This window comes from Lepisma saccharinum, chromosome 2 (genome assembly GCF_977018435.1).
Source record: "Lepisma saccharinum chromosome 2, izLepSacc3.1, whole genome shotgun sequence".
Taxonomy (NCBI): Eukaryota; Metazoa; Arthropoda; class Insecta; order Zygentoma; family Lepismatidae; genus Lepisma; species Lepisma saccharinum.
Genome location: NC_139230.1, coordinates 203,735,025 through 203,760,174, shown reverse-complemented (window position 1 = coordinate 203,760,174; position 25,150 = coordinate 203,735,025). Strand labels below are relative to the sequence as shown.

General features: G+C 38.2%; 3 protein-coding genes across 7 annotated transcripts in view; 1 reads left to right on the top strand and 2 right to left on the bottom strand.

Annotated features, from left to right (window-relative positions):
• Nucleotides 1-18,226, bottom strand: part of LOC145984273 (uncharacterized) — a 466,606-nt gene extending 448,380 nt beyond the window's left edge. For all 5 annotated transcript variants that reach the window (XM_083117902.1, XM_083117903.1, XM_083117905.1 and 2 more), the window contains exon 1: nucleotides 17,987-18,226. In XM_083117902.1, the coding sequence (XP_082974028.1) occupies nucleotides 17,987-18,043 (57 nt within the window). In that variant the 5' untranslated portion in view covers nucleotides 18,044-18,226. The remainder of the gene's footprint in view (nucleotides 1-17,986) is intronic.
• Nucleotides 1-25,150, top strand: part of BORCS6 (BLOC-1 related complex subunit 6) — a 179,345-nt gene that overhangs the window by 74,949 nt on the left and 79,246 nt on the right. The window lies entirely within an intron of this gene.
• The window catches only part of LOC145983834 (EH domain-containing protein 3-like), a 30,198-nt gene continuing 29,084 nt past the window's right edge, over nucleotides 24,037-25,150 (bottom strand). The window contains 1 exon segment of the mRNA XM_083116879.1: nucleotides 24,037-25,150. Coding sequence (XP_082973005.1) covers nucleotides 24,635-25,150 — 516 coding nt within the window. The 3' untranslated portion in view covers nucleotides 24,037-24,634.

Here is a 25,150-nt window from a genome sequence, read left to right as displayed (position 1 = left end):
GAACGTCTTCTTGGAGAGTCATTGGATTTCTGCAATGCGCCGAGTCCTGAACTTTCAATTTCGGATTCCAGACATCCTACAGGAAATGAGATTCAAGACTCGATCGATTCGTATGCATAAAAGTAATAACTCTGTGCGAGAAACGTATATACCTCTGCCGTATGCAATTCGATCGAATTACTTCTTTGAAATTTTGCATCCCATACGACAGAAAAAGTTCATTTCATTGCTAGGCAAAAATATTTTAAATATGATTTTCGCTTTTCACTAGCAATTGTCGTGTATGTTATCTCCCAAATACAAAATGATTTCTGGGTTTGATGTCAGGGAAAGGTGTTGAATTAGCTAGGGCCGGCCTAGCTGGTATGTCTCAGAGTGGAAAGTCTTTTGAGCGAGCGCAAACTTTTTCCATTCATTTTCGTAAGCATCTTAGTGCGTTTAGCGTCACTAAAGGCTCTCTGGTTCGAATCCGGGTGTGGGCTTGGGTGTCCTTTCGTCAATTTCATCATATCATCATTAATCCTTATCTTCGCGATTAGCCAAAAAGTGGCAGAAGCGAAATAAATTTAACCAAGTCAATTAATCAATCTATCTCTTTCGATCTCTCTCTGTATCTGTCTTTCTTCCTATCTCTTTTTCTCTCTCTCTTTCATTTCCTTTCTCATTCTCTCTCTCCTTCTCTCAATCTCCATTTCTACTTCCCTCTACATCTCTTGGTTCTCATCCCCTCTCTTTCTTTGTCTCTCCCTCTCTCTCTCTCTCTTTGTTTCTCCCTACCTTTCTCTTTGTTTTTCTCTCCCTCTCTCTGTCTATCTTCAGTTTTCTTTATTTTCTCTATATCTCTTTCTTTTTATAACTGTTAAGGAGCGTTGTTAGAAATAAAAAAATAATTTCAATATAAATTATGACTATTAACAATTCCAACTCAAAAACTATGAACGCGAAGGCCTGTCGAGTTTGGGATATTTCTTGGAGCTTATAAAATAATTATAGAATAATAAATAAATAATCCAAACCAAAAAGATTGCAGTCTATTTATGCAAAGAGAACTAAAGCTAACAAGCCTAACCTAACAACGAAGGCATTCCGCACTGACGTCAGAACACTATGGTGTTTATCTTCCGTGTGATGCGTGAGACCAGTTTACAAGTCGTCTCGCGAACATGGTGATGTCGCGTGCTATGACGTACCGTGAAACTCACCTACAAGTTATTCGTGCAAATTGAGAGATACTTGCCAATATTTTAAAATGATTCACGGTCTAATCCACAACAATGGCTCAATTACATTTAAGCATGGTTATTTACATATATATTACATATAATCCATTTAGTAATGAAAAGAATAGCACCGCAAAGTGTAACAGGCATTCCCGATGGCGTAGTGGTAATTTCGTCTCCTTGTCATCAAAGGGTCTCGGGTTCGATACCCGGTGGAGGCACATAGTAATTCGGAACCCACTTTAGTTCAGTCCAGATTAGCCTATCCGTGCATTTAAGTGGACTTAAAATAAAAACTCCTAAGAGAAACGGGTCTCCCCGATGGTGTAGTGGTAACTTCGTCTCCTTTTCATCAAGGAGTACTGGGTTCGATACCCAGCGGTGGAGGCACATAGTGGTTCGGATACCACTTTAATCTGTGTATCCAGTCCTGATTATCCTATCTGTGCATAAAGTGGACTTTAAACAAAAACTCAGTTAAGAGTAGCATAGCATTACGAGACAAAATTTAACGAAACAAGGCGTGTTCCATTAAAATACGACACACACAGGAGATGCACTATGTTGAAATTTCAGCGATAAATGCAGGCTCGACCAGGACTCGAACCTGCGTCTCTAGCATACTGTGCCATTGCCCGGTATCTCAGTTGGTACTCGACCTCCGTGGCGAAGTGGTTAGCACAGCGCGCTAACTAAGGAGTCTCGGGTTCGAATCCTGGGAAAGACATGGTCGTTTGTATTGTCCTGAATGTGAAAATAGAGGATTGTGTAAAACTGACATGTGAGAGAATTCAAAGATGTTGGCAGTGGAAACCACAGCTTATGGGTTTCCTTTTATATATATATATATATATATATATATATATATATATATATATATATATATAGTTGGTATAGCAATGGCAAAGTATGCCAGAGACCCGCGTTCGAGTCCTGGAATTTCTACAAGGCGTGTTCACATTTTGAGTTTAGGCACAAACGGTACGAAAAGTTTTCCTCTATATTCGTCCTCATGAATATTAATTGCATAATTCATTCTCGGTCACCAAAATTTGAACGTCGGAGTTTTTCTTATCGTTGCTTATGCTGCTGCTGGAATTCTAAGCAAAGAAACCAATCGAAGCTAAAAGCAAGCTTTTTCCTCGGAATGGGAAAGAAAACAGCTAACGGGTAGAAAAGAAATAAAAGTGCTCATAAATTAGTATGGAAATACATTATGAAGAAAGTGGAGGCTCTTTCCTCCGACTTTTACATTACTTATCCCCATAATCTTCTAACGCACCTGCATTAACGCATTTCCATTTCTCTGATGTATCTCGACTCTGCCAAGAAAAGTGCTCTTTGTTCCGTTTCAAGTATATTCCAATGTCCTTGTCATTTTCACTTTTAAAAGAGTAGGAAAATATATCACTGGTCTGCAAACATTAGCTTCTTTGTTTGCTTCAGAAACAAAAATTGTAATTTCTTAAACGTTCGATGCTCTGAGTTCGAGAATGACATAAGAATAACGGTTATGCTCACATAGCTGAAAAATAAACATTTAATGCAAATATGCATATTGTAATGTAGCCAACTTCAAACATAATCGATCTGACTATAGTCTCTTGTCATTGCAAATGAAATATAAAGCAGAAAACATAATACTCACAATGAAGTACTGTCAACTGAACACACTCGCGAGTACAAACAACAAACACTTCTTTGCACTCTACATCAGGGACATCCTTAAGGGGGGCAGGGGACACTTCCCTCCGAAACTGCAACGTATCCTCCCAAATTTTCTGTGACTTTGATATATACTAACAGCTACTGATATATGTTAATAAAACTCATTGTGGCACACAAACTATATGTGTTCTATGTAATGAATATTAATAATATATAAAAACAATATAGAATTTATATCTGTATATATATATATATATATATATACATATATATATATATACATATATATATATATATATATATATATATATATATATATATATATACCGTGCGTCCATTTCGATCTTCAGCCGAGAGATTGGGAGAAGCGTGGCGGGCGGCGCTGACGGAGATGCCGACATTTGCGGCCTGTAATGTCCGCTTATTTTTATGGACATATCCAGACATTTATATAAATATTGCAAAACGAGCACTAACCTGTGTTATAAGAGTTGTTCAAACTGATATCCACCAAGTGCCAAGTGTGTAGACTTTGGGGGAGAATACGTTTAATAGCCTGAAACTTTCGTGCCTGTAGCTAAAGTCCTTCTGGGTCGGGCCGAGAACTTATCAGCCCCCCTCGTAACGTGAACCTTGCGGCTGTCATTCCAATCCTCTCGCTGACACAACACACATACACACTGCAATAACACAAACAAGTAACGGCAAGTAACCAATAATAACACTCTTGCGTACAGTACGAAACTAACACGCTCTTGGTTTACATCTGCTCGCCACTATATTCACAGCTCTGTCGCGAAGGAACGAAAAACTAGAGCTCTGAGATTTCGGATTGCAAGGAAGCTCACGAACACCATTGACTTTAACGGTTTCGTCTACAGCGTAATCTTGATACAGTGTTGCACATTCGAAACCTCCAAACGATCCCCATCGGCACAAAACTCTTTCAAGGATATAAACTTAAGCAGGACGTTACTGGTCAAAACTATGATTAAAATGTTCTATTATCTGTGGCTCTTAACATCGTTTCTAAAGCGTATTTTTTTTTTTTTTTTTTGTATATAAGGGCAAAACTTGGATGAATTAGAGATGATAAATTATAACACAGGTTAGTGCTCGTTTGCAATATTTATATAAATGTCTGCATATGTGCATAAAAATAAGCGGGCATTACAGGCCGCATATGTCGGCATCTCCGCCAGCGCCGCCCGCCACGCTTCTCCCGATCTCTCGGCTGAAGATCGAAATGGACGCACTGTATAATCAAATTTAACCCTTCTAAACACATCAGCCTAGCAATGTACACTCACGGACATCTTTCGGTTATAACATTGAAAGTAAATGGGATCATTAAACCTAAAAGTGTCCATGACTGTACAAATATTCAGGTGTTTCTAAAGTGACATTCCAACAAATGTCTGCTCACCTTGGTTGGCTACATTGCCCTTGGTAGCTTTCCTCTATACATACAATAGCTTGAGTTTTTAAGTCCACTTTATGCACAGATAGGCTAATCGGGAGTGGACCTACAGTTTAAAGTGAGTTCCGAACCACTATAAACCTCTACCGGGTATCGAATACAATGCAATAGCTTCACGGAAACATTCCTACTCAATGAAGAACCACAAATGTAAGGGGAAGGTCGAAATGGGAACACAATCAACCTCAAGAACATGGTTCAGCCCATTTTTTAAATATTATGACATATGTTATACTAGTTCTTTGTCCTTCTCTGCTTTGTGGTTTCCAAGAAAGTTGTTTGAAGCCTTCCAGAAAGAAACCTGAGCTTCATTTTCAGTATCAAGTATAAATCCTAGAACTACTTGTGAATCTGTGGCCACATGAACTGCAGTCGTGATGCGAAAATGTCCCTTTTTCATTTTGGTTAACTCGCATTCAGACATGTTCTTCATTATAAGAATCATTGCTAACATGTATAATTTAATTTATAAATACATTACAGTAAAACCTGTCTATCCCGAAACATAATGCTTCCGAGCAAAATTTTCCTTAACAGTTTTCCTTCTTATACAGGGTTGACTTTAAATACAGTATAGAGGGCTGCAGCAAATAATGGAAAGACAGATTTACATTTCGCATTACTTATAATGTAGAGTACTAATGCATGTACGTACATGAATAAAAATGCGATACAGTCGCAATAAGCATAGCAGAGATTACAATTATGTAACTATACAACATGTTGGTACACTTTTTACAGTATTGTAAGAACGTACAGTACGTACTTATGTATCTTTTCGAACCCGGGACCTCTGGCATCGTAGCGCGATGTGCATAGAGGGAAAGAGAAAGATTGAAAGATGGAATAAGAGAGGTGAAGAAAGAATGAGATAAAAGTGAAGAAAAAGAAAGAAATAAAGAGAGATAACAAGAAAAAAAGAAATATGACGAAAAGACAGAGGAGAAATAGACAAAGAAAGGTGGAGAAAGAGGGTGAGAGATGAAAGAAAGAAACGGAATCGTAACAGCTATGAGTATTGTAGTGCATGCTTTCATATCGACAATGTTACCGATAAGCGAGTGGCAACACAGGCATGTTCCACTTACAGTATTGCATTGTTGTCTTGCAAGCGAAAAAATAAAGGAAGAAATTCTCGTCTTAATGAGAATAAAAACATCTCGTTGGTTTTTAAATGATGTTCCGTTTACGCGTTAAGAAGTTTTCCGCCTTAAGCAGGTCATTTTCCATAAAATCGGTCCGTTCTGGGGACTTTTTTTCCGTATTTACAGGTTTCCTTCTTATAGATGTTCCGGGATATGCAGTTTTTACTGTATTTTCTAAACACAGAATTATCGTGGTTGTTTAATAGTTTGGTCTTTGGTTTGAGTTGGTGTTTTAAGTCCACTTTATGCACAGTAAAGCTAATCGGGACTGAACCTACAGTTTAAAGTGGGATCCGGGTGTCGAACCCTGGAACCCTTGAGACTGTTCCAAGCCATCTGTACCAGATTGTCAGTTATATTGATGAAAAATTGTATTAAAGCTACTTGCGTTATAAGCATTTCTTGCCTTTTGTTGTTCCATTTTAGAGCTTTTAGTGTTCCTGTACTTTCAGTTTGGTGACAAACGTAACGCATGCCATGTGAGTCCAAGAGCGTGCCTAACAGAAAATAATGGAACAGTTTACCAGCTTTCCACGGTGGACCATAATGAAATGCGCTCTAACAATGCAGTTCTCCCCTCCCTCCTAACAATGAACGCTCATTCTTTCAGCTCCAAATCCCCCTTCTCCCTCAGCAACCATTCATCTCCGCCTTAGTTCCCCGTAACCCCTCGATGAAGCAAAGTTTGGGATGACGTCATGGCATTAAACGGGTGCACTTATAAGGGGAGAGGGTGAAGCTCAGGGGTAAGGAAAGAACGAACATTTAAGAACAGCGTATTGAGGGATGCGGCATTATTGCATGTGTAATAGTAGCAAGGATTATGCAACCTGTGACATTCATTCGAGTAAAGTGTAGAAAATGCTCTTTACCAGCATCTTATATTTCAAGTCATTCATTTCCACAATAATAGAACACTGCTATCCAGTCTGGTCCATGGCGTGTACCACTCAGCTCTCTAGAATCGATTCAGCCTTTCTCTTTTCCTATACCCCGTCCCCGCTAACTGTGGAACAAGGCCGCGCATAACGTCAGAGAAGCGAGGGGAATCTATTGGCCAGAGCGAAGCAGTAGACGCTGATGGGAAGGCTGATAACTTCAGTCGCTTTCCCCAACTCCACGCAATTCCGTTCCTCTCACGTGTTCATTGGTGGAGCCGTCTCGCGTCACTACTTGCGCAGAGACTTGTTTTCGTTTGCCTGCTCCACAGTTAGCTGGGACGGAGTATAGCTATAGTTTGTTACAGGGTTCCTTTTACGCAATTTTTCAACTCCGTTTCTCTTGTCTTTTCTAAACTTATAGACTCCATGTCATTGCCGTTTACTAAATTACTTCAATTATCTATACAAAATTGTCAATGGAAAAATCCGCTGCAACACATTCCTTCAGGAATTTCACTACTGAGTACCTATGCGCACAAATGTAACACAGAAAAACCTAGCCTAGAAATTAAAAAAACACCTCTCTTCACCAGACTTCCCACACAATATAATGATATCCCGTCAAGTGTTGATATATTTTCCTCAGAGTATGCCTTTCGGTCTTCCATCAGAAAAAATGCTTGTCAGTAATTCAAATAGTGTCATTTTCTCTTAATTTGTTAATAGTTCTTTATGTTTTGTTATTTTTAATTTTGCTCATTTCATTGCTGACAATTTCAGTGTAAAGTAAAAGGCCATCAGTGCTATATCTGAAATTTTCTGAATAAATAAATCAATCAATAAATACAAGAAATCATCAGAATAACCTGTCCAGTCCGAAATGGGTAATGGCAGTGAACAGACATTTAGATTGATTAATTTGCTATATTTTACTTTCCTTTTTGTGCCACTTTTGGCTAATTTGCGAAGATGGGGATGAGTGATGACATGATGAAATTGATGAATGGACAGTCACAAGCATCCATGCCCAGGCCGGGATTCGAATCCGGGACCCCTGACAGACATTTAGAAAATGTGCCAAGTGTATCACCAAATTCAAAAATATGCGGACGCAAATTGTCCATTATTTTCCTTCCTACTCCTGTGACATCCTACTACAATGCATGTGGTGGTTATGTAGATAGGGTTGCATAAGTATTGCTAAGCAAATTGTCCATCCCCATGTTTATGCTATTTGTTTCACGCAATAAGAGCTACAATTATTGAAACAAGACGCCAAACTAGCTGCTGACAACCTCACTACCACCAATGCTTAAAAACACGCAGGAGAAAAATTAAAGAAAATAATCATGGACGATTTCCCGAGCAATAATTATGTATCAGTTTTTGAAACCCGCATTGCCGAAAATAAGATGAATGATTGTGAATATGATGGATAATTTCGGTGCACTTATCTTTGAACTCTTACAGATTACCTTGACTGTACCAGAGCCAATACTGGAGCGCCTAACATGACATCCATAACCGGTATTTTGGCGTCCCCGATGGCGTAGTGGTAACGTTGTCGCCTTGTAATCATGGGGTTCCGGGTTCGATACCCGGTGGAGGCACATAGTGGTTCGGATCCCACTTTAAACTGTAGGTACAGTCCCGATTAGCCTTCTTTGGCATAAAGGAGACTGAAAACAAAAAATCATTCATTCACTCTTAACCAGTATTTTAGAAAGAATGAATTATAAAAGTTAATGTGAAAGCATGTAGCATGAAGATAATAATTTTTATTATACCCGTCGGCGCCTGAAAAAATTGTAATATTTTGGAATAATTATTTTTTATCCAAACAGGTCTATGTGTTTCAGTCCTACTAGTAAACATTATACTTATATTTAATATTTAAAGCTTCAAAAAACAATAAGTGTGTGGGAATAACCGTACAGGTTAAAGATGACGAGCATAGTGATGACCAAATAATCTTCATCAGCGGAGTGCTTTATGGTGCAGTGAAAACAACAAGAATGGTAAACTATTGGAAAAATGTTAATTTTGTTGCTGTGAAAATTGGGTAAATCATTTATAGTTTCAATACACGTTTTAAAACAGAATTGAAAAGGGGTTCTATATTGTGTGCACAACATTTTGAGCAGGTCAACCGTAGCAGATACACAAAATTGGCAACTTGAGGTTTCCTGCAATTCTGAGCATCCCCCATGAGAAATTCCTGACGACGGTCTGCAGTCACCGCTGCAGTATTTTCCCAGCCCAAGAATCGTAAACCAATATTGAGTAAGCACAATCTTACCCTGATCTCAGAACTGCGGCTGTGTTTACACGATTGAGAAGTTCTTTATTGCGTCCTGGCGGCAAGGAACTTTCTTCTCCCTCTTTCTTGAGGCCCTACAGGGAAAACTGCAGTAAGTTTCATTGCACGACAAGGCCGGATTTAAAGTATTGCCGCCCCTAGGCCACTGCGAAAATATCGCTCCTCCTTGACTATTTTTGATGATTTTCTCGTGGATTGTGTGGTTGTGGATTACTAAAAAAGTAGTTCGGCGAACTAATACATACATACATATGCCAGTACAGACTAACTATAGTTTGATACCCGGTGTAGGCACATAGTGGTTCGGATCCCTCAGTAAACTGTACGTTCAATCCCAGTTAGCCTTTCTGTGCATTTCGATTTTGTCATTGCATAAATGTTTGCTTGCGGAATGCAGGCTCCAGAAGCCTGCAGTCTGCAATATTTGTTAATTTTATTTTTATAACCATTGGTACCAAAAAGTGGCGGCGGTTAGGGGAGGCGAGGGGGAACAGTTGCCACTTCTCGCCACTTTTCCCCAGCACTATGCTAAACCTTATCTACAAAGGGAAATATACTGTCTTCCCTCCCCCCCCCTCCGTTTTGGCACCTTTCAACCCTGGTTTTGGAACCCATTCGCCGCCACTGGTACCAAGTCTACCAGACTGCTATATTTAGTCCCGACTGTTTTCGAATTGTAGTCGTGATGCAAAAATGTCCCTTTTCAATTTAGACATGTTCGTCATTATAAGAATCATTGCTAATACGTATCATTTAATTTATGGCACAGAATTATTGTGCTGTTCAATGGTGCTGGAACATGAAAATTAAAGTAAATGTGAAAACATTGTTAATTTGGGAAATACAGTACTTCTCGAATAATTCTGAGAATTGTAAGTGGTGTGGAATTCTGTAATATTTGCATATTTATGTATTTTTCCATTGCTTTCTCTCCAAGCTTATCATGACGACTAACTGATGAAAAATTTGGAGAGAACAATCACCAAAAACATCCATTCCTTACTCGGGATTCAAAGCAGAATTCGTGACTTTCCAGTGCTACAGGCTAATCATTAAGCTACAGAGACCGGCGTGTGAAATCTAGAACATCCAGTAGTAAGTAGTAAGAAAATTATACTTACTCAAATCAATGTTAAACACGCACAAACGAATGCACAATTTTTACTTCATTCTCTATCTCATTCACTTACTCTTTCCCAACTTTTCTCTCTCTCTCTCTCGATAAATTTCTACCCATCTCTCCCAATCATTTTCTCTCTCCCTCTCTCTTTCTATCTATATCTTTCTCTAACACTCTCTCTCCTTCTCCCTTCCTTTCTATATTTATTTCTCTTCCTCTGTCTTTCTTTCTTTCTCTCTCTCTTTCTTCCTGTCTCTTTATTTATTTTTATATTCCTATCTCTTTCTCTGTATCTCGCTCTCTCTAACCCACTCTAAAGACTCGTTTTTATACGGCCACTAGAAGGGACAGTAACTGGCACGAGTTGCTCGACTGCGAGCTCTACTTGCCTGCTCTTAGGCGAGTGAATTTTTACAAATATTTTACTCGGTTCCAGTAAAGCGGGATAGTGTACTATAGATACAATTAATTATTTGGTGGTTATTGACGTCGTGTAAAATAATGATTTTGAACTGCTTCAATTGTTATGCATCTCTTAAACAAATTGAATGACATTAAGAAACATTTATCATCCAAATGCTCATATAAGTAGATACACGAACTGTAGTTTTTAAAGCTTCACTATATTTCAACCCTGACGTCCCCCGGTTTCATTACTTTATTTCTCAAATGTGTTTTCCAGTCACACTCGTGTCCTTTATGCCGGCCTCCGTGGCGGAGTGGTTAGCACATCGCGCTACGACGCCAGGGGTCCCGGGTTCGAATCCTGGCCTAAGCATGGATGTTTGTGAGTGTCCATTCATCAATTTCATCATATCATCACTCATCCCCATCTTCGCAAATTAGCCAAAAGTGGCACAAAAAGCGAAGTAAAATATAGCAAATCAATCGTGTCCTTTACAGATCCACGCACTTTATGGTGCAGATAAATAGGAGTCTCCAATTCATAACAGGCGTCTATACTCATTATCCAGTCTACTCTATAGCCGCGAAGCCGTTTTCATTGGTCAAGTGAGCAGTAGATTGATTGAGTTGGTGTTTTAAGTCCACTTTATGCACAGTAAGGCTAAGCGGGACTGGACCTACAGTTTAAAGTGGGATCGGAACCACTATGTGCCTCCACCGAGTATCGAACTCGGGACCCCTTGATTACAAGGCGACGACGCTACCACTGCGCCATCGGGGAGGCAGTAGAGTCTGTGAGCTAGTTGGGGGAGGGGGTATTCGATCGTGCTCGACCGAGTGCCTGTTCTCTTTGGACTACTGGATCGAGTACTCTCCCTAGCCGTTTCCGCGAGGAGAGTAGCACTCTTGACCTTACTCGCACGTTTAGTCGAACAACGTAAACCAGCCTTTACATTAAACATGAGTCTTGTAGCAAAGTACCATCTTTGTTTATTTCAAGTTTACGCACTGCACAGAGTTTAACAGGGAATGTAATATAATGTATGAAGTCACACTGGAGAAAGATGAATGAACTCATTATTTTTAATCATCTATCTGATTTTCTATTTAATATTTATTATTTACCGTGACATTCCCGACACTTTTGGCTAATTGCGACGATGAGGATGACTGATAATATGATGAAATTGATGAAGGGACACTCAGAAAGAACAGCCATGGCAAGGTCATGATTCGAACTCATAACCCCTGGCGTCGTAGCGTGGTGTAACCACTCCGCTACGGAGGTCGGCTGTAATCATCTATCATCATGCACCTTTTCCTATTTGTAAATGTTATATAAATACCGGGTGTTTCAAAAAATTTGATGTAATTTCGTAATCTAATTAATAACGTTACCAATTCTCGTGCAAATGATCTGAAAATTTAACAGTATGTGTAGAAACACCTCAAAAGCCAATGTATAATGTGATGTGATGTACTATGAAGACAACTTTGATTCCTGTCTTGTTCTTAGTGATGAGGCCACATTCCATACGAATAGCAAAGTCGATAAGCATAATGTTCGCATTTGGGGCGAAGAAAATCCCCATGCCACACTCGAGCAACTGAGAGACTCACCAAAAGTGGCTGTCTGTGCCATCTCCAAGAATCATCTTCATGGCCCGTTGTTCTTTGCGGGAAATGTGACCGGCGATGATTATTTGCAAATACTTCAGACCTGGCTCATGAATGCACTCATTGTAAACGAACATGAACACTTCATTTTTGCAAATGCGCGGGGCACCAACTCACTGTGCAGCCGTATCTCAATGCTATTGATGAAGATAATGTGCTTTTGAAATGGCCGCCACGCTCACCAGACCTGACCCCTTATAATTTTTCTCTGGGGCTATGTGAAGGGCCTCTCCTATGTCCCCCTCTTCCTACAAGCCTAGAGGAACTCCACCAGAGAATCACCGCCGCACTGGAGACTGTTACCAGACCACAGACATGCTGCAACATGTTTTACAGGAGCTCGACTGCCGACTTGACGTGTGTCGTGTCACAGGCGGTGGGCATATTGAACACTTGTAAACAATCATTTGTGACATCCACATACCTTTGAATTTCTTATTCAAATTTTTATGCATAAATCTTATTGAGTTGAGCATTACACCTGTGTAGTTTCCTTTACCTTGACTATGTAGTTACTTAGATATTTACATCTGCAATGTTATCAAATTTTTTGAAACACGCTGTATAAGTAAAATTGTCACATAAACGTTAACGAAACTGAAAATACATATATAAAATTTAATAATCGGTACTTTGTATTTCCGTAAAGTTTTATCTGCCTCTTTAGGGTACACGTGACGATGAGGATGAATGATTAGATTAAATTGATGATGGGACACGGCTGGTACCTGCAGGCGCGTTTTCCCCTCCATATACTACAGTCTGTCTCGGGAATCTGTGAAGCCAGGTCGCGCATAGCGGCAGAGAAAAGGAGAAACAAGTGGGCGGGCAAAGCAGTGCGCGTTGCTTCAAACGACTTGTAGCTGCAGCCGCGCTTTCTCCTCCATGTACTCACTTCCACTCTCACATGTTCATTGGTCGAGCCCTCTCGTCTCGAGTCCTACTTGCGCAGGGGTTGTTTTCGTTCGCTTGCTCCACAGACTCCTGGGACAGAGTGTAGCTAACTGTTTTGTAGATGAATTTAATATGAACTTATTAGAAGAAGAATTTTCTGTGCGGAGAAAGTGTCCCTTTAAGATATACATTTGCTTCAAGAATATAACCTACATTTATCTAAATTACCTGGCTACATTTTTTATGAGACGAATACCGAGGATCGATGGGTGTCTGGCTGTCTGCGTGCATGCACATTCCCAAGCGAAATTAAAACAGCCTTTTCCTCCATTACATATGGAACCATCGCATTGATTTCAAGCTAATTGTGTCTGTAAATGACGTCAATGGTAAATTGTGAGGGTCACGTTTACGCGTACATCTAATAAATTCGGTAGTTTTGCTGCCTGCTTCCATCACATGTCACAAATTAACATCAATCCTTCCACCGAAAACCATTTTATTGGTGCAGTAAGTCTCCATTAGGCGTCAAAGTCTGCTGCAAAAATGGAACCAAATCGTGTGGATTCCCTTTTGGAAGTAAGAGGAGTTGCCATTCTGAATATTCTGTGAAGGCTCGGTAGTTTTCTCATTTCAAAAACGTTATTATGTTCTTAAGACTGGAAAGCCATAAGATATGTAGAAAGCCACAATCGATCCAAAGCAATGCAGTGCCGTTCTGGCGGGTGATTTATTGATGATTATCGAAGCTCTGTTGGCTCAAATTATCTTCTCCGTGGCGGAGTGGTTAGCACACCGCACTACGACGCCAGGAGTTCCGGGTGCGAATCCCAGCTTGGACATGAGCGTTCTTTGTGAATCTCCCTTCATCAGTTTCATCACATCATTACTCATCTTCTTGTTCGCGAATAGCCAAAAGTGGCAGAAATGCGAACTAAAATAAACCAAATTATTCAATCTTAAAGAAGGTAATAAATAACTTTCACTGAGCCAAGAAATGTGAAAACGTATCACTACGAAGCTAGAAGCTATTGATTAAAATTTAAAGTATGGGTGCTCCGACGCTTATGCTATTTACACCTTTCACAACACCTGAGGACAAGCCCCTATCAAAGGTAATGGCAGGTCCGGCAAGGATTTATAGGAGAGGGTCGAAACCAACAACATCATGAGATCCCCCTATATACAATTTCGGTTACAATTGTTTGGGATGGTGAGTTACATTTTTATCCTATTTCAAGTATCTATTTTTTTATATTTTGTGGATTTTTTCAAATAAATTTTCACCAACCCTTTGAAGAGAGAAGCCAGGGACTCTAAATTCGGACCTGGACAGGTAACGTGTCCTAACCTATCCCGCAGAGATACTCCTTATATATAATTTAAAAAATGAATGTATCTAAGGAATATATAACATCTTCACAACTATCGGGCAGCTGGATATGTATAGAGGTCCTGGGCTACATAAGGACAAAGCGGAGGACTTATATAGGTCCAGACGCCAAAACCTCATTAGCAGTATATGAATTCAGTTGCACTACATAGAGGAAAGTTCCTCTGAAACCCCATCGTCTTTCAGGCTATGACTATATTCGGATTTGTTTAAAATATATTTTGTAAGACACACAAAGCTATACTCTTCACATTATCCGCCATGACGAATAAGCACTTGTGTAGAAGAGTAAATTGTATGAACAGCACGACGATATTTTTGTTAGTTTCTCAATGGCATCATGATAATTTTGAAAAGGTGCGAGTTAAATTGCCAAACAAATAGACAAGCTCCTTGTGCAATATTGTTTGCTTTAGCTTGCAATAAATTTTGTACTTTCAGAGGTCTATGTTAGACTCTTCCATCTTGAACTAATATTCTACTATTTCTAAATGGAAAATAATTAAATTTGACGCATTTTTAATTAATAAAAGTTAGTGTATACCAAAATAATGAGTTCAAGTAGGTTCAATATAGTCTGCACCAAAGGATAATAACCTTACTTTATAAGGTAGTGATGAAACTGACACTCAATCGTCTATGACAAAGGGTAAACCAGTTTTCGTGAAGGATCGATTATTATAACGTGATACGAAGCCAGAGGTCCCAGGTTCGAACCCTGGGTAAGGTATGGGCATTTCTCCAACAATCTACTTCACCGCCGAAATACAAAGAGTAAGATTGTAAATTGTAAGGAAGTTACATAGCTGAATTTTGAACATTATAAAATTGCAAAATGCAAGGAAGTTCAATCACCGAATTAATACACATTAAAAATATATTTTTAAAAGAAAATCAAATCAATGCAAAAAAGAAAAAAATTGCAAATATTATTTTTCCTTTCCTTTTATATATCTGAGAAGTAGAAATCGTTATAACTGCAGGTTATTTCATTTAAGACAACACAGCAAAGCAAATTCTCAGAAATTTTAGAAATATCCGATTGCATAAAGATTTAAATCAAGAAATATTTTATAAAGTTGCATATAATTTTCTAAATTTAATTTTAACTCATATTAAAACAGCGAATAATCCTAAACACAAATCACTCGTAAAACCTACAAAAGTTAAAAAGTTTCATCAAATAACGAAAATACAAATACAACCAAGTTAGGATTTCGAAAGCGTACAATGCAAATTCTTAATTGAGGAGAAAACACTAAGAAACGGTGTTGCACAACGTTACTTGTTTGCAACAGAGATGTCAAGCTTAAAACTGTAAAACCTTTTAAATCTGTAAATCTATTTAGCCACATTTTTCATCAATCAAGTATGTGGGAGCTCTTTTATATATTATCAATATAATCTAGTTAACCTGTGGAGAAGAGCAAACTAGACAATTTGCAAAGTTTAGTTGGAGTTTGAGTCAATAGGCACAGTCATGCATCCAATCAGTTCGAACAAATATATAACCTTGATTTCATCTTAAATATATTTACTACAAATCATACTAGCGCTAAATAGTTTTAGGGTATTGTTCCTCGGTAAAACCATCATAATTTATGAAAGGGGTCATTGAAAATACTTAGATTTTCAAATGTTTGCATAACAAAGAAGCATTTTATCTCTTGAGGGAAGGAATATTGAGTAGTAATTTCAAAATATCATCACAATCAATTCTGAAGACAATACCAAATATATATTTTGTTAAGAAAGTGTCAGACATTCATGTGACGAGTTGTATTTTTAAAATAAGAGTAGAAACTCTTTGAAATGTTATTCAATATTACGTAATATTTATTTCTTAAGAAAGATGGTTGTCTAGATCAAAACTGAACTGGGTGTCTAACTATAGAATTAACACTTGCAACAATCTAAAAGAAATAGTCCTATTATTATCTGACTTCTTTATATCACTGTTCCCTGCAATAATATATTACAGTAATTATTGTCAGACATATACATATGAAGGGTATGTTGTAGGGTGTACGAGATATTATTAGGGGTGATCTTACCTCATTTTTGATACTATGAACTGGAGTATTATATTTATCTTGTAATAAAATTTGGTGAAAGTTGTTGTGAAGGTAGTTACATGTAGGTTTCTTGACCAAGTCACTATCAAGAAGCCATCAAATAATAATTTCATATATCCCTTGTCCATCCAGACATACCTTGTAACACACTTAAATCGACAATACACAGCATAAATAGGGCATCGTCTTAATTATTTCATCTTATGGGCCTACATGACAAATCAAGAACATAAAATTTAGCACACAGATATGAAGACAAATGTATGTTTCCAAATTACTAGCTATCCCCTCCAGGAAGTGTTTTCACTTTGATTCAGTGTATGCGTTTAGCAATGTTAGATTGTTTATCCTGTGCCTACGTTGCCTTGTATTTTTGCACATATGCAGAAAACATAAAATATGAAATTGGGAATTCCCTACCCTTCCTTTTCTGTGAATGAGTGGTTAAATCTATAGTGTCAGTTCATTTCGATCAGGTTCCTATTTGCTTCATTAGTGGCAAGTTACCTTAGTAAACTCTACAAATTTTAGTTGGAGTAAGTGGGATGTTACTATTTTTACTTAAATTTGTGAAAAATAGAGTTAGTTATCCATGTATTTGAAGATATAATTTAATATGAAACAGCCATAACCAAATTAACGACATGGAACAGGAATTTTTTGCATATATCCGGCTATGGGCATAGTATACTGACTAAATTAAGATTTGTTATTAACTAATTAATAGAGTTTATTCAAATAAAGGCATCGAGCCTTGTTTCCTTTAAATATGATGAATAATCACAAGTTTACGTATATATTAAATTTATTTTGACTCGAATCACTATATCAGCAAACTAGAGTCATAACTGCTAGTTATTCAAATCTTTAATTGTTGTAGAACTGATGATAAATGAAGAGACATCCTCAAGAGCATCTGAGAGAACATGTTTTTAAGTGTTCAAGAAACAATACCTTTCAATTACAATACCATGCCTAGCTCGGGGGTTCTCTCCTATATCATGATGTGCATATAATATATATTCCAAATTGTAATTTAATCATTCCGTTAACAAATCACTTTTTGATAATAAGAAATGTTCCACAACGATAAGTGATTAGGACCGTAGGAAAAGAACTGATAGTAGTCGTACTTAATTGTATACTTTACAAATCTGTAGTGAAATTGATTTATTTATACGTAGGCCTCACTACTGCGACACTTTCCTTGTAACGTAAACAAAATTTAGTCACAACGAGACTCATGAGTATAATTATTTCTTTACGAATGTTGCATTACGTAATTTGTAACGTTACCCATATGAAGTGCAATAATCAAGCTCTTAAATTCCCTTGTGTTTATGTTCTTGAAATATACACTGGAATTTACAGACATGAAACATCCCACTTCATAAATTGTGTTAATTAAGACGGGCGAGTAGTTGTAATCTGACCTCTAAACAACTCCTGAGGGTAGGAAGGGACGTAACTTCACCAATCGTGTCAAATGACTGAATTTTATTTCTACCTTCATGAAAATATCAGAGTGGCGACTCACGACGGGTATTCACTATATCCACAGGGGACGACGTTGCGTTGAAATCTTGCTTTTTTAGATTGAGGACAACCATCTTTGACTGCCACAGAGTCGTATCAACTCTCGGCTCGGGAGAGAGTTTAAACTTCCGCAACACACGCACACACACAGAGACACTTTTTTCCAGCTTACCTTATCTACTGGCATGGAGGGGCACGCTCTGCAGAAGTTCCAAAATGAACCAATCATGAGAGATACGTACAGAGTCGGCACTCAAGGTCACACAATTTTAATTCCCTGTACAGGGTTAGGCGTACCGTCACCTTCACTACAGCAAACCGACCAGCTGCTCTCAACATACAACCGAACACCCGAGCCGAATCGGATCGATAGGGGAGCGCTTCTAGACGCAGACACTGCCTCAGTTCACTCGACCCAACACACACAACCGTGAAAACTACGTCCCTCTCTATTCATACTCTCTCAGTGACCATGCTGGAATCGATACAGGAGGGAGTAGGGTGGCAACACGGCGGCGATGTTTCCTGGTTCACACATGGAATAATTATTTCTATTCCCTCCTCCCCACCCCACCTACCAAAAAGAAAACATCGGCCACATTTGTGTCAAAATCCACGCCACTAGTTGCATCCGTATCTTAATATATATACGTAGAGTGAGTGAATCAATCAATGGAGATGTACTACGAATGTACGGACGTTGCGTCATAACGTGAACCTAAGTCACACAGTTCGAAAGTTTACTACGCACGCTAGTTCCCAAACACGGCTCGACTACAAACAAGCGTATTGTGACTAAACTATCTTCTTTGCCAAAACTATTTACATGGGATGCAGGAGTTCTGTAAAGCGAGGACTACATTTTAAAGTGCCTAAGTACTGCTAACTTTATCGGCAAGAAGGAATTTATTAACGCTGAGTCCCCCAAATGTCAAAAGCATAAAAATATTTTAGTTAACCACTTTTTATGCCGTTGATCCATAAACTTTCTGGTTTCGATATTGCAGAGAGTTAGCTACTTAGTTTTAGTTACTTCTTGATTGTAGAGTATTACCTAAAAGTAAGGAATTGTTTCATTTAGTATTTTATTGAATTGATATTACTCTCCAGTAAATAAATAGTAAATACACGCTGAACTTCATGGAATTTCAATCCAAACTTTTAGAAAATTAAAGAAGGCAATAAATGGTACACTTAGGTACTTTTTGTATTTTACTTATTTTACGTCGCTTTTCTGGCCCTTTAGACTAACTGCGGCGATGGGATGAATGATGATTAGATGAAATTGATGAAGAACGCCAGAACTCGATTCTGGTTCCGGTACTCTTTAGCTTAGTTTGTTAATGTGTTCGTGGTAAGAACTCGTGCGCACTTGAGGGCCTCCACGATGGCGCAGTGGTAGCGTCGTCGTCTGTCAAGGGGTCCCGGGTTCGATACTTGGTGGAGGCACATAGTGGATTGGATCCCACTTTACACTGTAGACCCAGTTCCGATTAGCCTTACTGTGCACAAAGTGGACTAGAAGCACCAACTCAATCAATCAATCATGCGCGCTTGACCCTCGCCCCAATGGAATAACGAAAAATGCGTACTTCTCCTTCCATATTCCCTTTTCAGGGTGTCTACAATTTTCAATTTTGTAAAAACAATATTCTCTGACTTTTACAGGTTTTCCAGATCAAGAACCAAAGTTTCCCAGACTAAAGCCATCGGGGCAATTATTGTATTTAAACATCTGTGTAAGAAGGTCACTATATTATAGTTAACACCACACTTAGAACACTAATATAACCAAGTTTTTAGAATATTCACTCACATGTAAAAGTCATAAGAAGGAGAACTGAATAGAAATTGACTGTTGGAAAGGAGTATCAGGAGTGAGCTATTACATAATACTTGGCACATATTTGATTGATTGGTTTGGTGTTTTAAGTCCACTTTATGCACAATAAGGCTAACCGAGATTGGACCTTGAGTTTAAAGTGGGATCCGAACCACTATGTGCCTCCACCGGGTATCGAACCCGGGACGCCTTGATTACAAGGATACGGCGCTAACACTACGCCATCGGGAAGGCACTTGGCACATGTTGATTTGTGGTTAACAATATTTTCATATAACATCATAAGTATTAAAGCCTAAATAATGCATAATTATAGTTAAATTTAGTAATACTATCTGTATTGCTCCTAATATGTACTAAACACAGCCCAAAATTTATATAAAAAAAGAAGTAAATTCCAAAAGTCACTTAATGTAGTAGAGTTCTACATGAAAATAGTTCAAAACATGTTCTTCTCCTTGAGTATTTAATATGCAATTTCTGCTGTAACTACCGGTAAGTACAGTTTGCCCACAACAATTTCCCGCTTGTCTTTTGAATTGCTTGTTGGAAAACTTACATTTAGTGCACTACTACAAAAACGTCGACTTTTCCAGAAAGAGTAAATTTCCCTACATTTCCAGAAAAAGTCAATTCAACGACATTTCCAGTTTTTTTCAGACTGATAGACACCCTGCTTTTATTTGTAACTATTTTGTCTCTTTTTGTCATTGTATCTTGTTGTCTAGCTTCTGACCTTCCTCTATTCTTGACCGTTTCTTTTTTTATGTTTTCCTCTCATTTTCTCTCAGTCACTTCTTTATTCTTTCTGACTATCGGTCTTTTGCTACTCCTCTTCCTACCCTCTCTCTCTCTTTCTGCCTGTTTTCTTTTATAATTTCTCTTTCTTTTCGTTATCTTTCCTTATCTCTTTTAAAGTTCGCTTTTCTTTCTTTCTCTAACTCTGTTCTTGATTTATTTCTCTCTTCTCTGGCTTCTGGAATCCTTTCTCTCTCACACACACACACACACCACACACTCTCTCTCTCTCATATCCTATTTCTCCCTGTTTTCTGTTCTCTCTCCCTCTCTCCCTTCCTCTCTTTCACTTCTCTATATCTTTTTCTCGCTCTTTCACTTCCTTCTTTCTCTCTCTCTCTCCTTCTCCTTCCCTCTGCGGGCGCACACGTGTGTGTGTGTGTATTGTCTCGCTTCTTTATTCCCTCTTGGGGTATGTGTGGGTGTGTGTGTGTGTGTCTTCTTCGATTCTCTCCGTTTCTCTCATTCTCTACGGTCTCTTTCATCTCCCTTTTTCCTTCTTACGATGAAATGCAAACATGATGTCAATGTATCTAACTTAAATGTTCATAGACGTCGTGCAAGCCGGAGACCATGCCTTCTCGAGCTATGAAAATTTTTAATTTGAACCTGTAAAAATCTACGAAAATAACGTTGATGATTTTTCAAATTTTGCAAGAATTTCAATTTTTTCCGTACACAAGTGAATGGGTTGTTTCTGGACTGAGACTGGCTCCAGAAGTCTGCAGTCTGTTATATATGGTATTTTTATTTGTATAACGATTGATACAAGGCTAACAAATGTCCCGATTTAGGCAGGACAGTCCATTTATTTTAATACATACCCAGCTTTTTCTGTCTCGGCTCGGACACTACTTGCTATAAAGGAAGACTTGCACCACTATATAATAGACATTGTACTGGTTATGTAGGACATTCTGTAGAATACTGTGCATGTACATGTGTACATGTACATTATTAAAATTGTTTTGATTTTTCAAAATTAAAGACAGTTATTTCACAATCGACATATATGAACATCTTGATTATTGAATAGTTTGGATTACTGTGTCACTAATGTTTCATATTAATTTTCATACAGGGGAATTTTGTATGATCTTCACATTATGGGACAAAGATTCCTCAATGACTACAATACAAAACTAACCATATAAAGGAGGTATTTAGCTCTTCACCCTCACCGAAAGGTCTGTGGTCCCTTTACGCCCCGCCCCTACTGAGCAGAAGGATAAAACAACTTTGTTTTCTTTCTCCAACATCGGGATTTTTTCTGAAATTGATGTCGATTCTGCCAGTCATCGAAATTCTTAGGATTATTGAATTTGATGTTAATAGGAGAATCCACTTCAAAACAGAAGCGTTGCTAGATTTTTTGTCAAACCATTCCCTGAGGTACTTTTAACAGATACTGTTATTTTTCCAAAACACTCAAGAAATTAAGTAAAATACTATTTACGAGATTATGTCAAGCGGAATTTATACAGCAAGTTTCCTTCTTTTCTGCATGTGATTGTCTTGAACATAATACACAGTAGTGTGACCCTATAACACAGACAACTTTCACAGTGTGTAGAAGACATCAAGGCAAGCCCGTAGCTAGTGGGGGGCAGGGGGTAACTGCCCCCCGTGAAAAATACACAACACATTCCTACCTGGAATTCTCACTACTCTTTACAATATTATATCCCCTATTACTCTAGCAACATAACAAAGACATTTATTGATTTTATGATTTATGAAGGTGTGTGGGATTCCGTATAATTTATCAGTATTGGGGGAAAAAATTAACTTCCAGATTCAGATTTCGGGAAATGATCTCGCAATTTTAAGTATCTAGAACAGTTGTGACATTTTGAGAAGTTTTGTATTAAAGGTGCCTAATGTGTTTGGATGTTTTTCTTGGATGTGTTGCTATGAAGTTTGAACTGCATCATTTTTTGTTTCCCCAGTCTATCTTTTGGTAATAGCGATTCATGTGATAGAGAGAGGGGAGTGGATATTATTTTTTTATTTTACTTAGCGTTGCTTATCTACCACATCTAGCTAATCATGACAATGAGTGATGACGTGAATTTGATGAAGAGACACTCACAAACAGTGCTGCAGCCACAGGGGGCAGGGGCATTGTCCCCCCAATCTTGGACGGATGCTCAATCTAGGGAGGGGGAAACATTGAAGTAAAGAAACATGACTAGCAGAATCTAAGGGTAGCGGGACAAATGGATACTCAAAATGAAATTAATTTTAAAGTGTTTCTTGCATTTTTCCTCCAGACGGTTAAGGGCACTTGCAGGAGGCACAGAGGGGCAATTGCCCCCTCGATTTCAAATTTTGTACAAATAAAAGTACATTTCGTAAAATTTTCTTGCTCGCTTCGCTCGCAAACATGACGCGCGCACATTTGAGAGAGACAATTTGGCGGATGAATTTATCATGTAATGTATTTAAATAATATATATATATATATATATATATATATTAAATAAACTTTGAATACGTACACAATTTAGCGTTAACATGTTGCACATGCATTTTCTTATTTTACGTCGCTCCATGTTGCATATGTGTAAAATATATGTTGTACATGGAAGTTATACGTGTCATATGTACAAAAAGAATAACGTTCGTCATGCATATTCTGTCTTTCAAAAATATAGTTTGTGTGCTTGTTTTCCATTATTAGCTAACATGAAATTGAACGTGTTGAAAAAATTATTTCAAACCATTTGTTCAAACACAAATGCTTTAGCACCGACTTCTACCCCGTTTGCACGATTTACGACGATAATAACGTCTTTTAATGCTACTATTATTACTACCACTACCGCCACTACTATTATTATTATTATTGGCATGTTTGCCCTGGTACTTGACCCTCTCCCCTCCAGATAAAAATTTGTGGTTTCGCCTCTGCTCACAAACAACACTCATGCCCAGGCTCGAACCTGGAACCCCTGGCTTCGTAGTGTGTTATGTAACCATCCCACCACGGAGGTCGGCTAGTGAAAGATGTAGGACAGCTTACCGGCTCAAATTATTATCAAACACGATGAAAATGTGATCGTGTTTCACATTTATTATTTCGGTTAGAAAGCAATGAAATGTGTAGTTTGATACGGGTTACACTAAGCATCTTATGGAGTGTAAATATCAATTTCAAATCTTATGAGCCGGCCCCCGTGGCGGAGTGGTTAGCACATCGCGCTACGACGCCAGGGGTCCTTTGCGAGTGTCCATTCATAAATTTCATCATATCGCCACTTATCCCCAGCTTTACAAATTAGCCAAAAGTGGCACAAAAGGCGATGTAAAAGAAAGCAAGTCAATCAATCAATCAAATCTCATGAATCATTTCTCTATGCAAACCCATCAAATCAAATATGATTTGATTTGATTTGATTTAGTTTATTTTACTTCGCGTTTTGTGCCTCTTGGCTAATTTGCGAAGATGGGGATGAGTGATGAAATGATGAAATTGATGAATGGGCATTCACAAACAACCAAGCCCGACCGGGATTCGAACCCGGGACCCTTGGCGTCGCAGCGCGATGTGCTAACCACTTTTTTTTTCTCATCAGCTCCTGTATTTATGGAAAACTTATCAACATACAATAAAACATATGGACAGTAGTATACAAAATAACCATGGATATATATAATATATATTTCTAATTATATACTTACATATAATTACAACAGGTATTTTGAAATAAATGTTTGACCTTCAAAATAGGATACTGAAATAAACATTAGAATGCTTAAAAATCTTTTTTCCCTGCTTTGCGTAGTTATAAGAATTTATCTTTGTTCATGCCAAAATTAATACTGGAATCTCAACACTGGTAACTGCCTCCTTAATACTAATCCACTTATAAGCATGTTGCAATTGTGTTCATATTGCACTAAACATTTATTCATTCTATATATAATTTTATACATAATAACATTAACATGCTCCTAAAGTGCTCATCATTTTTTATATATTTGTGTACAAAGTGTAGCGTGTATAAATATATCTTCTTATAAATATCTCCCCCTTAATGATTTTTTTTTCTCAATTAGGATATTTGAAAATGAACATTTCTTTTGCATATAAAAATCACCTGAGGCCAAAACAAATCTTTGACAGCATTACAAGAACATGAATGGCATTTCGCCTTTCCCTTCATATTAGCAATTTCAGAAATTGCGTTTTGATGGTGGCATCAAGTGTTCTGGAAGTTCAGAAGGAAGATCGTGTCCATCTAGTTTCACATTTATCAGATGCATGGCCAGGGCAAACTCGTCCGCATCGAGGAAACCATCTTTGTCGATGTCTGAAAGCTTCCAGACCTTTCCGAGCACAGAATTTGGCAGCTTGGACTTCACCATCTCAGATTTTGCGGCTGCACCCGTGATCTTGCCGTCGATGGGATTCAGGGAATCAAACATGGAGTCGTATTTATATCTTTCCTTTGCCACGATCCACTCAGGCTCCCCTGAACCAGCGTCAATGCCCTCTCCTCTCTTGTAGCCGAACGGGCTCACCGTGTCTTCCACTCCTTCAAATGCACCTCCTTTAATGAGAGATTCCGAAACTTTCATAGTTTCTTCATGTGGAATCATGGCCATCAAACGAGCAATGTCTTCTGCAAGCATGCGGTCCACTATCTCCAGCAATCGAGGCTTCAATGGGTGGAATTTAGTGAAGTGTGA